The 15,988-nt window shown below is 41.4% G+C and overlaps 1 protein-coding gene across 9 annotated transcripts in view; it reads left to right on the forward strand.

Annotated features, from left to right (window-relative positions):
• Positions 1 to 14,175, forward strand: part of LOC141069559 (uncharacterized) — a 55,399-nt gene extending 41,224 nt beyond the window's left edge. For 8 of the 9 annotated variants that reach the window (XM_073559213.1, XM_073559209.1, XM_073559212.1 and 5 more), the window contains 4 exons: positions 2,470 to 2,612; positions 2,696 to 2,887; positions 3,218 to 3,341; positions 12,726 to 14,175. In XM_073559213.1, the coding sequence (XP_073415314.1) occupies positions 2,470 to 2,612; positions 2,696 to 2,887; positions 3,218 to 3,341; positions 12,726 to 14,119 (1,853 nt within the window). In that variant the 3' untranslated portion in view covers positions 14,120 to 14,175. The remainder of the gene's footprint in view (positions 1 to 2,469; positions 2,613 to 2,695; positions 2,888 to 3,217; positions 3,342 to 12,725) is intronic. The other variant, XM_073559217.1, reaches the window with a different exon arrangement.
• Positions 14,176 to 15,988: the final 1,813 nt, after the last annotated feature.

Consider the following 15,988-nt stretch of genomic DNA (forward strand, 5'->3'; position numbering starts at 1 on the left):
CATGTGAAGCTCTATCACCACTGTGAATGTGATGTGTGGACATGTGACGCTCTATCATCCCTGTGGATGTGATGTGGGGACATGTGGTGCCTCTGTCACCACTGTAGCTGTGATGTGGGGACATGTGAAGCTCTATCACCACTATGGATGTGATGTGGGGACATGTGATGCTCTATCATCCCTGTGGATGTGATGTGGGGAAATGTGAAGCTTTCACCACTGTGGATGTGATGTGGGGACATGTGAAGCTCTATCACTACTGTGGATGTAATGTGGGGACAGGTGAAGCTCTCACCACTGTGGATGTGATGTGGGGACATGTGACCCTCTATCACCATTGTGGATGTGATGTGGGGACATGTGAAGCTCTATCACCACTATGGATGTGATGTGTGGACATGTGACGCTCTATCATCCCTGTGGATGTGATGTGGGGACATGTGGTGCCTCTGTCACCACTGTAGCTGTGATGTGGGGACATGTGAAGCTCTATCACCACTATGGATGTGATGTGAGGACATGTGACCCTCTATCACCACTGTGGATGTGATGTGGGGACATGTGGTGCCTCTGTCACCACTGTGGATGTGATGTGGAGACATATGCCTCTCGCTCGCCACTGTGGATGTGATGTGGGGACATGTGAAGCTCTGTCACCACTGTGGATGTGATGTGGGGACATGTGAAGCTTTGTCACCTCTGTGGATGTGATGTGGGGACATGTGAAGCTCTATCACCACTGTGGATGTGATGTGGGGACATGTGATCCTCTATCACCACTGTGGATGTGATGTGGGGACACGTGAAGCTCTATCACCACTGTGGATGTGATGTGGGGACATGTGAAGCTCTATCACCACTGTGGATGTGATGTGGGGACATGTGATCCTCTATCACCACTGTGGATGTGATGTGGGGACATGTGAAGCTTTGTCACCTCTGTGGATGTGATGTGGGGACATGTGAAGCTCTATCACCACTGTGGATGTGATGTGGGGACATGTGATCCTCTATCACCACTGTGGATGTGATGTGGGGACATGTGATCCTCTATCACCACTGTGGATGTGATGTGGGGACATGTGATCCTCTATCACCACTGTGGATGTGATGTGGGGACATGTGATCCTCTATCACCACTGTGGATGTGATGTGGGGACACGTGAAGCTCTATCACCACTGTGGATGTGATGTAGGGACATGTGAAGCTTTGTCACCTCTGTGGATGTGATGTAGGGACATGTGAAGCTCTATCACCACTGTGGATGTGATGTGGGGACATGTGATCCTCTATCACCACTGTGGATGTGATGTGGGGACATGTGATCCTCTATCACCACTGTGGATGTGATGTGGGGACATGTGAAGCTTTGTCACCTCTGTGGATGTGATGTAGGGACATGTGAAGCTCTATCACCACTGTGGATGTGATGTGGGGACATGTGATCCTCTATCACCACTGTGGATGTGATGTGGGGACACGTGAAGCTCTATCACCACTGTGGATGTGATGTAGGGACATGTGACACTCTATCACCACTGTGGATGTGGTGTGGAGTGATTTGTGCTGCTTTCCACAGACATAGGACTTTGCTCTGTTATTTCCAGTACTGAAGTGGTGACAGAGGTCTGTGCTGTGGCAGATTACTGACAGCCAATGGGTATGCAGTAGGCGGGCAGAGGCCGATGCTGGACACTGAGGCGGGAGGTGCCAGCTCAAAGCTGTGTGGTTAGATAATAAAGCACAGGGAGCTGTCATGTTTGGTAGAGCTGCAGGTAAACAAAGTGGGTGCAGGGAATGAGGTGAAATTCACGAGGAACGAAAAGCAGAAACAAAATGTATAGGGGTGTTGTATATTACAATACAGCACAGATTAGCTTAGGCCTCTTTCACACTTCAGTTTTTTATAATCAGTCACAATCCGCCAGGTTTTGAAAAAACGGATCCGCAATTTTCTTTTGAGGATCCGTTTTTTTTCCCCATTGACTTCCATTATTGGCGGATTGTGACGGATTGCCGTACGTTGCATCCGTTTTTTTTTCGGATCCACCAGAAGTTGCTGTCTGTCACCATCGTCAAAGATTTCAAAACGGAGTTTGCAACGTTTTTTCTCTGGCAGATCCTCCAGACACTGATTTAACCCGAAATTCTTTCTTGGTCCCGGACAAAAAAAAAAATTCATTCTCTCCCTCTCCCTCTCCCTCTCTCTCCTCAAAAAAACCGGACGGGTGGCATCCGTTGTCATCAGTGCTAAAATGGATCCGCCATCCGTCCTTTTGGCGGATTTTGACTGATGCAAAAAGCTGAAGTCTGAAAGAGGCCTTAAAAGAAATTTTGGATTTCGTGATTGGTCAACCTCTTTAAATATTTACAAAAGAGATTAGATTATGACATCAAATAGGATTAAAATAAATGTTCATTTCGGACCATCCCTTTAATTGTATACTGTTTTCTATTTGTTATTGCAGTAGAAAGCCGTCTGGCTCCTCATAGTTTTCTTTACAAGACAACAGGATTTTCCATGTCAAGTTCACCATATAACCGCAAAAATAGGATGAATGAGAGTATATTAACCCTCTTCATGGAGATTATCTCCTTGCTGACTGGAGAGGTGAGGGACTCTGGAAGATATGCAGCTATATCAATACAACTGGGGTAGTTTATTATGTGTATACTGTTTGTCTCCATACATAGGATTATGCAGTAGTGCAGAGGATAACTGGTGAATGTTTGACCACCACCAGTCGACTTCATGTGTCGGGAGGATCAAGAAAAAAACAGAGGATGATCAAGGAGTCTTCATCTCATGTACTGATACATGAGAGAATCCATAAGCAAAGGATCCTAGAGCTCACCAACCAGATCATTGAGCTGCTGACTGGAGAGGTGAGTGCCGCTGGGACATTATATAGTAAGACCAAGGAGGGAAGTGTCTGATGACCGGATCATTATGTAATCTAGAAAAACGTAGCTCACTAGCATCAATGAGATTCCTTCATTCAAAGCCGACACATCAACTCCTAGTAATGAGCCAAGCAGAAGTCTTTGTCCAATACGTACTAGAGATGTGATGGTTTAAATATAAGAATCCTTTTGATCCTGGAAAGCTAAGCTGGTTTTTGGAAGTTGAAAAACTCGTCTGGAAACTGGACTTTATTCACATGGCAGAAGCTGTCCAGAATTATCGTTTGTTGTTTATTGTATCATGTATATCAGGTTCCCATAAGGTGTCAAGATGTCATTGTTTACTTCTCAATGGAGGAATGGGAGTATGTGGTAGAGCACAAGGATCTGTACAAGGACGTCATGACAGATAATCACCAGCTCTTCATGTCTCTGGGTAAGCGATTGTTTGCACTTTATGTCAGTAAAATTAAGTTTGAAAGGAAAGGTTGAAGCATCCCAAAATTGTAACTCCATGACAGTACCCCATATGTGACTACAAAGTGCTGTGAGGGCACATAGCAGAGCTCAGAAGGCATGCAGCGTCATTTTGCGTTTTGGAGTGCAGAATTTGCAGGACTTGTTTGTGAGCTCCATGTCTAATTTGCAGAGCTCCTGAGGTGCCAGAACCGTAGAAATGTTGAAAAAGTTTTTCCAATTTAGAAAGTATATCCCTAAAGGAATATAACTAGGTATGTAGTGAGTATTTTGAATCTACAGGTGTTTCAGCAAATTTTATAACATTTGACTATAAAAATAAAGAATTTTAATTTTTTGTTTCTACCCCAAAACTTACATTTTCACAAGGAGTAAAAGGGATAAAAAACTCTCCACATTTTGTAACTTCAGGTCGTTGGTCTTAGAAGGGAAGAGCATTATTTAACTTATAGAATACAGATTTTGCTCTGAAAAGCATCCAGTTTGTCAAAATTACAGAAACCTAGAAAAAAATTAACCCAATTTTTAAAACTACTCAGTTGTGTGATCCCTAAAATATTTCATAGAATTTATAACACTTGACTATGAAAAAAAAAATATTTTTCTCCAGTATTAGTTGTTTTATTAGCAACTGTTTTATTTTCACAAGGAGTAATAGGAGAAAAAGTACAGCAATACACTACATGTGATTGTAAACTGCTGTTTAGACAATGCAGTATAACTGTACCCTTATGTTTAACCAACTTTATAAAAGGTATACATATTCTTTTTTTATAAGTAAGCTTAACTCCTTCATGTCATTTGACGTACCTATACGTCATGGAAGAGAAGGAGCATCTCGACCGATTAAGTATATGTGCGTCATGGTGATCGTGCGCAATCACTGCCGGGATCTCGGCTGACATGACAGCTGAGACCTGGCTCTCACCCAGCTATTTCCCCATCTAAAAGCAGCGATTGCTTTCATTTGCAACATGTAGGAGGCTGAGAGGTGGAGGGGGGTTCAGAGCATGGTCTAAGAGGCTTCGATCAGTGCAGCACTGACAGATATCTTGCAATGCCTTATACCTGCGGTCAGAGTGCTAAAAAGTTAAAGACCCATAAGTAAAAAAGTGAAAAAAAATGCAAAGATATGAAATAATAGACAAATCTTATACCCATAAATATTTTTGTATGTAAAAACAAAAAAAAGGACACATATTTGGTATTGCTGCGTCTGGATGTCACAAATCATTAAGGGGTTCGTGCCAGCTCTGGGTCTTCTGGAATTTTAAATGTAGTTTTTTTTCCTTTGGTCCAGGAAGAGTTAATGTCAATCTCTTGCTGGCAACTTCTTTTCGGCTGGTTAGCTCATGTTGGTTGGTAACCACTACCACCTCACTTTTTTAAATATTCACATAACCCATCAGCTGATCATCGGTTATAGAGATACTTCTATGCAGACCAGCTAGGTGTGTGGAGCTCTCCTTTGGCTGTGCTATTGCCGCTGTTGGGGCCCTTTTTTCCTGGTGCCGTTTACTCTACCACTGTCGTGCGTTGCAGCAGATTCCGAGCTGAGTTGTAACCTTTCTGTCTGACCCGTGACTGTCTCTTTCCCTGTGTTATATTACCTGCAGTGGCAAGGCTAGTGTCCTTGCCAGTCAGGGCACTAGCCAGGGTTAGCAGAAGTGGCAGTCAGGGTCTAGGCACATGACAGCGGCAGGGGGAAGGAACTGCATAGGGCGTTAGAGGAGCTTAGGGGCTGATACAGATTGGTGTCGTCCCATCTCGTGCTCCCTACCATTGGGGCCTCCCTCTCCCTTTATCAACCCGTTGTACCTATATGTTGTGCCATCCGCTGTGTGCGAACGTGACACCAGAACTACCTGATCTATATAACTGTTACACTAGTTTAATCCCTTCACTAAACACCGCAAAAAAAAAAAACGGGCAAAAAACTGCTCTTCATTATACTGCCGAACAGTGGAATAAAATGCGATCAAATAGACAAATGTAAATAAAAATAGTATCGCTGAAATCATCATTTTGTCTCTCAAGAAACCAAGCCGCTATACAGCTCCATCAGCAAAGAAATGAAAAAGCTATAGCTCTCAGAATACAGCGATGCAAAAACACTTCACTTCTTTTCTATAAAATAGTTTTTATTGTGTAAGAACACCAAAGCATAAAAATTATATAGATGTGGTATTTCTCTAATCATACTGGCCCAAAGAATAAAGCTGCCTTATCAATTTTACCACATGGTGAACAGCATAAAAAAAATCCCAAAAATACAATTCCTGAATTGCTGGGTTTTGTTCATTCTGCCTTCCAAGAATCAGAATAGAAAGTGATCAAAAACTGTCATGTGCCTGAAAAAGATACCAATAAAAACATCAACTCGTCCCACAAAAAAAAAAAAAAGCCCTCACATGACTTTGTTGGCCAAAATATGGAAAAAAGATATCTCTCAAAATATGGTGAGGCCAAAACTAGTTTTTGAAAATAAAAAGCGTCTTTTAGTGTGTGACAGCTGCCAAAAATAAAAACCCGATTTATAAATCGGGTATCGTGCCGACTTGAAGAATAAAGTGGCCTAATCACTTATACCGCATGAGGAACGGCGTAAAAAATAAATAAACCCATTTCTTCACCTGCTGTTGATTTTCTTTTTCTCATTCTGCCGCCTAAAGATTTCAATAAGGCCCTGCTTACATTTATCCAGCACTCTGCTCTGAGCCCTTACACTAGGGTTTCCTTGTGAATCTCTGAAATACATGAATCAGAAGGAACCCCCCGTGGAAGATTCCCTATGTTAAGGCATATGGAGACACTGTGGACACCCTCTGGCCCCCTATGATCCGGCGGTGTCCGTCTTCTTAGGATTGCATAAAAATGCAGTCGACCACAGTTTTGTGCACTTCTGAAAAGAAGCAAACCGCTGAACAGAGGCCAGACAGAGTCCAAAGTACCTCTGCGTCCTCATTATAGTGAAGGCATCATTTGGGGGTTTCATCTGAATCGCGTCACTCAGAGATTGAGATGGAAACGCCAATGTAATTTTGTTCAGCACAGAGCACAGGATAAATGTGATCCCAAATGTTATGGCAAATGTTCCCAATAAAAGCTTCAAATCTATCCTCAAAAAAGCAAGTCCCCATTCAGGTCTGTCATCTGTCAATTGGAATATAGGGGCCTTCCACGTTACTAGTTGCACAAAGTCTCTGTAACAGCGCTGGTACCTCGCCCCTCCCCCCCCCATAAGAAATCAAGCGACTTCTGTGCTCCAAAATCCAATTTCTTCCCTCCCTTCTGAGCACCAGTGTGCCAAAACCGCAGTTAGCACCTTTGTTTAGCATTTCTGTAGCAATGAGTGCCTGCTTAATTTACAGGGTCCATGCCTCCAGAAGCACAAGCTGGGCATAACATACTGGGCACTACAATGGCAGATTTGCGATTTTCACTCAGCCAACATCTACTCCTGCCTGCCTTTGTGATAATCAGGAGACATTGGGCGTGCCAGCCAGAGGCAGTCAGGAGGGTTATGAGGTGCTTTATGGAGGTGGTATAAAAATACCATACTTCTTGATTAATTCCTCCCCTATAATTTTAACTATGATGGACGCATCACTATACTAATGAAACGGGCCTGTAAGCACTAATGTGTAGAGATACCATGGTTAGAGCTTTGCTCAATGTTACTGCATAAATTAGAATAAAGTGGTGCTCATCTAGTTAACTAGATAGCCGATATCCTGTTTAAGTGTCCCAAAATCTAAGAGTCACATCCTGGCCCAGAGGGTTATCCCAAGGTGGCCCATAACTATGTGAAAATTATTTAAAGGGAAAATATGTTGTCAGTAGGAACATTTGTAAACTTAACTGAGCGTAGAATATGTAAGACCAAATTTAAAGGCATTCCTCCTTAAAGTGAACCCAATACTGTTTCTGACACTCAACAAAGAGGGAGGGAAAGGAGTGGGGCATGAGTGGAGTGGGGGAGTGGAGCATAGGCATTTGCACCACTGGAACTTTGTGATCATAGAATCATAGAATCGTAGAGTTGGAAGGGACCTCCTGGGCCATCTGGTCCAACCCCCTGCTCAAAGCAGGATTCGCTAAATCATCCCAGTCAGATGTCTGTCCAGCCTCTGTTTGAAGACTTCCATTGAAGGAGAACTCACTACTTCTCGTGGCAGCTTGTTCCACTCATTGATCACTCTAACTGTCAAAAAGTTTTTTCTAATATCTAATCTGTGTCTCCTCCCATTCAGTTTCATCCCATTGCTTCTAGTCTTTCCTTGTGCAAAAGAGAATAAAGTTGATCCTTCTACAATGTGACAGCCCTTTAGATATTTGTAGACAGCTATTAAGTCACCTCTCAGTCTTCTCTTTTGCAAACTAAACATTCCCAAATCCTGCAACCTTTCCTCATAAGACAGAGTTTGCAGACCGGTCACCATTCTGGTCGCTCTTTTCTGAACTTGCTCCAGTTTGTTGATGTCTTTTTTAAAATGTGGTGCCCAAAACTGGACACAATATTCCAGATGAGGTCTGACCAAAGAGGAGTAGAGGGAAATAATGACTTCACGTGATCTAGACTGTATGCTTCTGTTAATACATCCTAGAATTGCATTTGCCTTTTTTTGCTGCTGCATCACACTGTTGACTTATATTCAGTCTGTGATCTATTAGTATACCCAAGTCTTTTTCACATGTGCTGTTGCTTAGCCCTATTCCTCCCATTCTTTATATGCTTTTTTCATTTTTATTGCCCAGATGTAGTACTTTGCATTTTTCCCTGTTAAAAACCATTCTGTTAGTTGCTGCCCACTTCTCCAGTTTATTTATATCTTTTTGAATCCTCTCTCTCTCTCTTCTCTAGTATTAGCTATCCCTCCTAGCTTTGTGTCATCAGCAAATTTAATCAGTTTACCCTCAATTCCTTCATCTAAATCATTGATAAAGATGTTGAACAATACAGGGCCCAGGACAGAGCCCTGTGGTACCCCACTTGAGACATTCTTCCAACTGGATGTGCAGCCATTTACGACCACTCTTTGGGTCCGATCACTAAGCCAGTTATGAATCCACCTAACAGTTGCCTTGTCCATTCCATACTTAGTCATTTTTTCAATAAGGATTGTATGAGATACTTTGTCAAATGCTTTGCTGAAGTCAAGATATACTATATCTACAGCATTTCCTTGATCCACCCAATCAGTGATTCCGTCATAGAAGGAAATTAAGTTAGTCTGACTTGACTTATTAGTTACAAACCCATGCTGACTCTGTTTAATCACTTCATTCTTATCCAGGTATTGACATACATGTTGTTTAATAATTTGTTCAAAGATCTTTCCTGGTATAGAAGTCAGACTCACCGGCCTATAGTTGCCTGGGTCCACCTTCTTCCCCTTTTTGAAGATAGGAACAACATTTGCTCTTCTCCAGTCTTCTGGGACTTCTGTTCTCCAAGAATTTTCAAAGATTATGGAGAGGGGTTCAAAAATTTCTTCTGCTATCTCCTTCAGTACTCTGGTGTGTAATTCATCTGGACCTGAAGACTTGAATTCATTTAGGTTAGCTAAGTGTTTCCTCACTATCTTTCTGTTTATAGATATCCTGGATTCTTCTATTCCCTTAATAGGACAGTGAAGAACAGTTAATGTTACATTTCCTTTCTGAGAGAAAACAGATGCAAAATGGGAATTTAAAAGTTTGGCCTTCTCAACATCCTGTCTTACCATTTCATCATTTTCATCCTGTAAAAATCCTATAGCATCTTTGACTTTTCTTTTACTTTTGACATATCCCCAAAATCCTTTATTATTGCTTTTGACATCTCTTGCAAGCCTCAATTCATTTTCAGCTTTAGATAATATGATTTGTGCCCTGCAGGTTCTGCAGACAGCATTATATTCTTCTTTAGATATGCCTCCCTCTTTCCATTTTATAAACCTTTTTTTCTTCCTTTTTAGCATGTGCTTAAGTTCTGTGTTCATCCATCCTGGTTTCCATAAATGCTTCCTATTCTTCCCTCTTTTCGGAATTGTTAACAATTGTGCTCGGAGAATTTCATTTTTCAAGATTTCCCATCCTTCCTGGACATTTTTGTCTTTAAGGATATCCAGCCATTGGATCCCTCCAATTCTCTTTCTGAATCCCTTAAAATCTGCCTTTCTGAAATCTAACCTTGACGTCTGAGTCTTCACAGGTCTTCCTCCTCTAGTTATCCAAAATTGTAAAATAGCATGGTCGCTACCTCCTAGGGTCCCAGCCACTTTTACCTCCTCAACCATTTCCTCCCTGTTTATAAGGATTAGATCCAAGGTAGCAGTTCCCCTTGTTTTCTCCCCTACCTTTTGGAAGATAAAGTTGTCAGCAAGAGAGGATAAGAATTTCCTTGACCTGTTAGTTTTGCCTGAGAGAGATTCCCAACAAATGTCTGGATAGTTGAAATCTCCCATGACAACTATGTCATATTTTTTGGAGAACTTGGCCATTTGATGCATAAAGAGTTCATCCATATCTTCAGCTTGCACAGGCGGCCTGTAGTAAATGCCTACAATGGTGTCCTTTCCATTGTTCTGTCCTTGTATTCTTACACAAACAGTTTCCACAGAACTCCCAGTCTCTGAAGCTTCAATCTCTGTGCAGATATACGCGTTTGTAACATACAATGCGACACCTCCTCCTCGTTTATCAAGTCTGTTTCTTGCAAATAAGTTGTATCCTTCTAGTCTTGTATTCCAATCATGTGTATCGTCCCACCAAGTTTCAGTGATTCCAATGACATCATATTTCTTTTCCTGTGTTAGTAGTTCCAATTCTCCTTGTTTGTTGCCCATGTTTTGTGCATTAGTATAGAAACATTTTAGTTTGTGATTGGTTTCTCTTTCTCCAATATTTTTATTAATTAGATTTTTTTGTCTTTGTTCTTCCTTTCCACTTCTAATAGCAGAGTTCTCAACAGCATTTTTCAGGTGTATGGCTTTTTCTGGTCTTTTGCTTCCCTTCCCATGTTGTTCTAGTTTAAAGCTCTCCTTACAAGTGTAGCAAGGCGACTTCCAAATACATGTTTTCCAGTCTTCGTAAGGTGCACCCCATCTCTAGCAAGTAGTCCATCGTAAAGGTAATTCACTCCGTGATCCATAAATCCAAATCGTTGCATGGTGTCAACGGGAGTGTTACTAGATAAGGTGCCACAGTTAATGAGCAGATATATGGCGAGTTGGCGTGGATGGTGAGTAATAATGCTAGATTTGGGAGCATATGGACGATCATGGAGAGGATGTTTGTTGTCTTAAACACATGGGGATTTAACTCGGCCCTCGGAAGTGAGATGGGACACCCTGACTAGGAAGGGGCCATTGGTTGATGCTATATAAATCATCATGATAGCATCATGGATCTCTCCCCGTTTTCTCCCCATTCTCCCATTATTGAGAATCAAGAAACGCATCAGGAGGGATTTTTTTTTGGGGGGGGTTATCAGAGCCAGACTTGTTAGGGCAGGAGCACACACACTGGGTATGAAAGGTCAGACAAGGGTGAAAATTCGACTTGGCTACACCTGGAATCTTACAGAACTGAAGGTTCCTAAGGCTCAAATGGGTGAGATCTACAATTTATATGCACTGGCACTTTTCCATTTACCTAGTTTGTATACTACCTATGGTTTAAAGGCATGAGAAATTATGGGTCAATGTGTAGGTTACACATGTGAACCTATTCTTGTTGATTTTCAATTGTTCTGGGAATATTTTATCTTAGAATTATTAAAAGTTATGTTGTAAGAGTGTTTTTCTATGCTGTTATAATTTTAATTCTGAAAAACTAGACCCTGTAATTAAAAGCAGGGACCAAAGCTGTTTATCTAAACCTGTTAACCTCCTTGATGCCACTGTCTCTTTTGGAAATGGCAACCAAAGGGTTAAACGGCCACAATCTGAGCTGCCACTGATCGTGAGGTTCCAGAGTGAGAGCGAAATGAAACCTAGCCTTTATGAATATAGGATCCTCTTCACTTGTTTCTGTCCACATAGACATATGAGGGCTTGTTTTTTGCAGGACGAGTTGTACTTTTGACTGACACCATTCATTTTTAACACATAATGTACTGGAAAATGGGAAAATAAATTCCAAGTGTGGTGAAATTGTGGAAATAAAAACAGACAAAAAAATAAATTCTGACATTATCTTTTAGGAATTGTTTTTACGCTGTACATTTTGTGTTAAAAATGAATTTGCAATATCATTTTCCTTGTCAATACAATTACGGCAATATCCAGCATGTCCATTTTTTAAAATTATTTTGCATTAAAAAGGGCAAAATTTGCTTTTTTTTTACTTTGTTTTTGTATTTCCATATGGAGTTAATTAGCGTTAGGTATGCGTCCCACACTGATAAGTACATCTAGTCCTAGAAAAAAAAGTGTTTATGCAGCAATGCTAAAAAAAAAAAATGCTGTGTTCTGAAGGTGATAAATCTACCATATATTCTCGTGTATAAGCCGAGATTTTCAGCACATTTTTTTTTTTTGTGCCAAAAACACCTCCCTCTGCTTATACACCAGTCATTGTTCAGAAAGCCGGAGGGGGAGGGGAGCGGAAGGGCAGCGGCAGGAGCCGGCGGCTGTGACGTCATACTCACCCTCCTCGCGTAGTTGCTGAACGTTCCTGCATCTCCGTCCCGGCGCTGGAAGCTCTTCTTGTGCTCAGCCGTCACGTGGTACCGCACATTAAGGTAATGAATATGCATGTGTCTCCACTCCCATAGGCGTGGAGTGCATATTCATTACCTTAATGAGCGTTACCATGTGACCGCTGAGCACAGGAAGAGCTGCTGTGGCGGGACAATGGAGATTCAGGGACGTGCAGCGACGGCACGAGTAAGGTGAGGAGGAAGAGGGAGGACAGGGGGGAGCCGAGCCATGCATACAAGGATCGAATGAGGGAGCCCAGCCGTGCATACAACGATGGGACAGAGCCATGCATACAAGATGGGAAGTGGGGGGAGCCATACATACAACAGGGGGAGCCACACAGAGTAGGACCGGATTGGGGGAGCCACACCTAGCAGGACAGGGATGAGGGGACAATGCATACCTGGCTTATACTCAAGTCAATAAGCTTACCCAGTTTTCCGTGGCAAAATTAGGTGCCTCGGCTTATACTCTGGTCGGCTTATACTTGAGAATATATGGTAATTATTAAAATTAAGTACAGATCTCATTCCTTAAAATTGTTGTCCGTTGACACATTGATTTTAGATCCACTGTTATTCAAATGCTTTTACATATGTTTTTGTAGTTGAAAGTTTGTGTTCTTTTATTTAATTGATAACTTTATTTTGATCCAGCAGATGACTGCACCAGACTGTCAGTGCAACATCCTTTGTTTTCAGATTATGAAGAAAATACTTCTCACAATACTTCTGGGGAACACCACATTGCTCCAAATATATTATTACTACTCCCTAGCAGAGATGTGTCATCCCATGTTAATAACTACAGTGAACCTTCATCTGATCAATCACAAACTAATAAACAAGTTACTGCTGATAGAAGAGATAAAATATGTACTTGTTCTGAATGTGGAAGACATTATAAAAACATATTTAACCTTTCCATGCATATGAGAATGCATAGAAATGAGAGGCCATTTTCCTGTTCGGAGTGTGGGAAATGTTTTACCAAGAAATCAATTCTAGTTGAACATCAAAGAGTTCACACGGGAGAAAAGCCGTATTCATGTTCAGAATGTGGGAAATGTTTTACCAAGAAATCAGCTGTTGTTGAACATCAAAAAACTCACACAGGAGAAAAGCCATTTTCATGTTTGGAATGTGGAAAATGTTTTACCAGGAAATTAATTTTAATTGAACACCGTAGAATTCACACAGGGGAGAAGCCATTTTCATGTCCAGAATGTGGAAAACGTTTTATGGTGAAACATCACCTTTGGAGACATCAGATAACGCACACTGGAGATAAACCATTTTTATGTTCAGAATGTGGAAGAGGTTTCTACAGAAAATCACACCTTGAGCGACACCAGAGAACTCACACAGGGGAGAAACCATTTGCATGTGAGGAATGTGGAAAATGCTTTACCAAGAAATCAATTCTTGTTGAACATCAGAGAATTCACTCAGGGGAAAAGCCATTTTCATGTTTGGAATGTGGAAAGTGCTTTGTGGTCAAACATCATCTTGAGAGACATCAAGTTACTCACACAGGAGATAAGCCTTTTTTTTGTTTAGAATGTGGAAGAAGTTTCACCAGGAAATCACATCTTGAGAGACATCAGAGAACTCATACTGGGGAGAAGCCATTTTCATGTCCTGAATGTGGGAAATGCTTTACCAAGAAATCAGTTCTTGTTGAACATCAGAAGACCCATTCAGGCATTAAACCATTTTCATGTTCAGAATGTGGTCAATGTTTTATGGTGAAACATCATCTTGAGAGGCATCAAATAACTCACACAGGGGATAAGCCATTTATATGTTCAGAATGTGGCAAATGTTTCACCAAGATATCAAATCTTGTTAAGCATCAGAAAACTCACACAGGGGAGAAATTTTCATGCTCACAATGTGGGAAATGTTTTATGGTGAAACATCACCTTGAGAAACATCAAATTACTCACACAGGGGATAAGCCATTTATATGTTCAGAATGTGGGAGATATTTTGCCAGGAAAGCAAATCTTGAGAGACATCTGGCAACTCACACAGAGAAGTTTTTTTGATGATCATAATGTAAGAAATGTTTAACCACAAATAAAGTCATAAAGAAAACTTGTAACCCGCTCAAAAATTAGTTAAATATTTTGTAAAAATATTCTCAAGCTCACCCGATTCTGTCACACTCTTCATTTTTGTGCTGCATTGTTTCATTCACATTTGTTGGTTTTTGAGCACTATGTGCAATCTCTGCTTGTAGTCCAATTGGACTTTCTTCAGGGTCTTCTCTGGAGCCGTGTACTTTCACCCCCATATGTAATGAATAAAATCACCATCTCACCTGTCTTGGCTTACGGTGGTGCATGGAGGCTCGGATTCTGTGTAGCCACACGTGAAACAATCCAAAAAGACAGAAAAAAATCCAGCTTCCAAATATGCAAAAATGTATTAAAGGCATAAGAACAGAGATACACGGACAAGCCACATCATTGCGGAGTAGCGGTAGCAACGCGTTTCGAACAATGTTTTCTCAAGCTACTTTCAAATGAACACCATGCACAATATATACCTCCTTCCACCAATCACAAGTTTCACACACGGTGTATAATGACAGTAAAATCAAAGATACAGAGAGATATAATTAAAAACACAAACCAAATTGTGTGTAACAATTAAATTTAGACAGATATAGATATAGTTACACAATATTTCCAATGCAAAAATTGTACACTTTAATATTGAAACATAATTTCCTTGCACGCATTAAGTCCATTAGGAACACATGTTCTCAGCTGGAACATCCAAAAAGCTTCTCTGGTCATTAACCCCTTACTGCCATGTGATGTACTATCCCGTCCATGTGCCCTGGGACTTAATTCCCAGGGACGGGATAGTACGTCACAGCGATCAGCGGCGCCCACGTGGTGAGCGCCGCTGATCGGGGCCGGGTGTCAGCTGACACCCGGCACAATGTGTCAGGGGCTGTCACGGACCACCCCCGACACGTTAACCCCTTGCACACCGCGATCAAACACGATCGCGGTGTACCGGGGGTTAAAGGGAAGCATCGGCAGGGGAGGGGGCTCCCTCCGTGCTTCCCTGAGCCCCCCACAGCAGCGCAATGTGCAGCGCTGCTGCGGGGGGCTCCATCCCTGCAGGTCCCCGAATCCAAGATGGCGACGGGGACCTTCGGGGGCCTGCAGGGAATTGGCTTCCTCATGCCTGCAAAGTGCAGGCAAGGAGGAAGCCTGTGTAGTGCCTGTGACAGATTGCTGCTCTGTCACAGTGATCTGTGATGTGACAGATTAGCGATCTGTCTCAGGACAGTGATGTCCCACCTGGGACAACCTAATAAAGTTAAAAAAAAAAAAAAAGAAAAGTGTAAAAATTTTTAAAAAATCGCTAAATAAATTTAAAAAAAAAAAATATTCCCTAATAAATTCATTTTTTGGAAATAAAAAAACAAAACAATAAAAGTACACATATTTGGTATCACCACGTCTGTAACGACCCACCCTGTAAAACTGTCCCATTAGTTAAACTCTTTAGCGAACCCCTTAAAAAATAAAAAACGAAGCAAAAAATGATTTATTATCATACCGCCGAACAAAAAGTGCAGTAACGTGCGATCAAAAAGACGCATATAAATATCCATGGTACCGCTGAAAACGTCATCTTGTCCCGCAAAAAACGAATTGCCATACAGCGTCATCAGCGAAAAAATAAAGTTATAGCTCGCAGAATAAAGCGATGCAAAAATAATTTTTTATATAAAATTGTTTTCATTGCATAAAAGCACCAAAACATAAAAAAAGACATAAATGAGGTATCGCTGTAACCGTACTGCCCCGAAGAATAAAACCGCTTTATCAATTTTACCGCAGGCGGAACAGTGTAAACGCACCCCCCAAAAGAAATTCATGAAACGCTGGTTT

The sequence above is a fragment of the Dendrobates tinctorius genome, unplaced genomic scaffold (genome assembly GCF_039654945.1).
Source record: "Dendrobates tinctorius isolate UK_male_01 unplaced genomic scaffold, ASM3965494v1 ptg000266l, whole genome shotgun sequence".
In the NCBI taxonomy this organism is placed as follows: domain Eukaryota; kingdom Metazoa; phylum Chordata; class Amphibia; order Anura; family Dendrobatidae; genus Dendrobates; species Dendrobates tinctorius.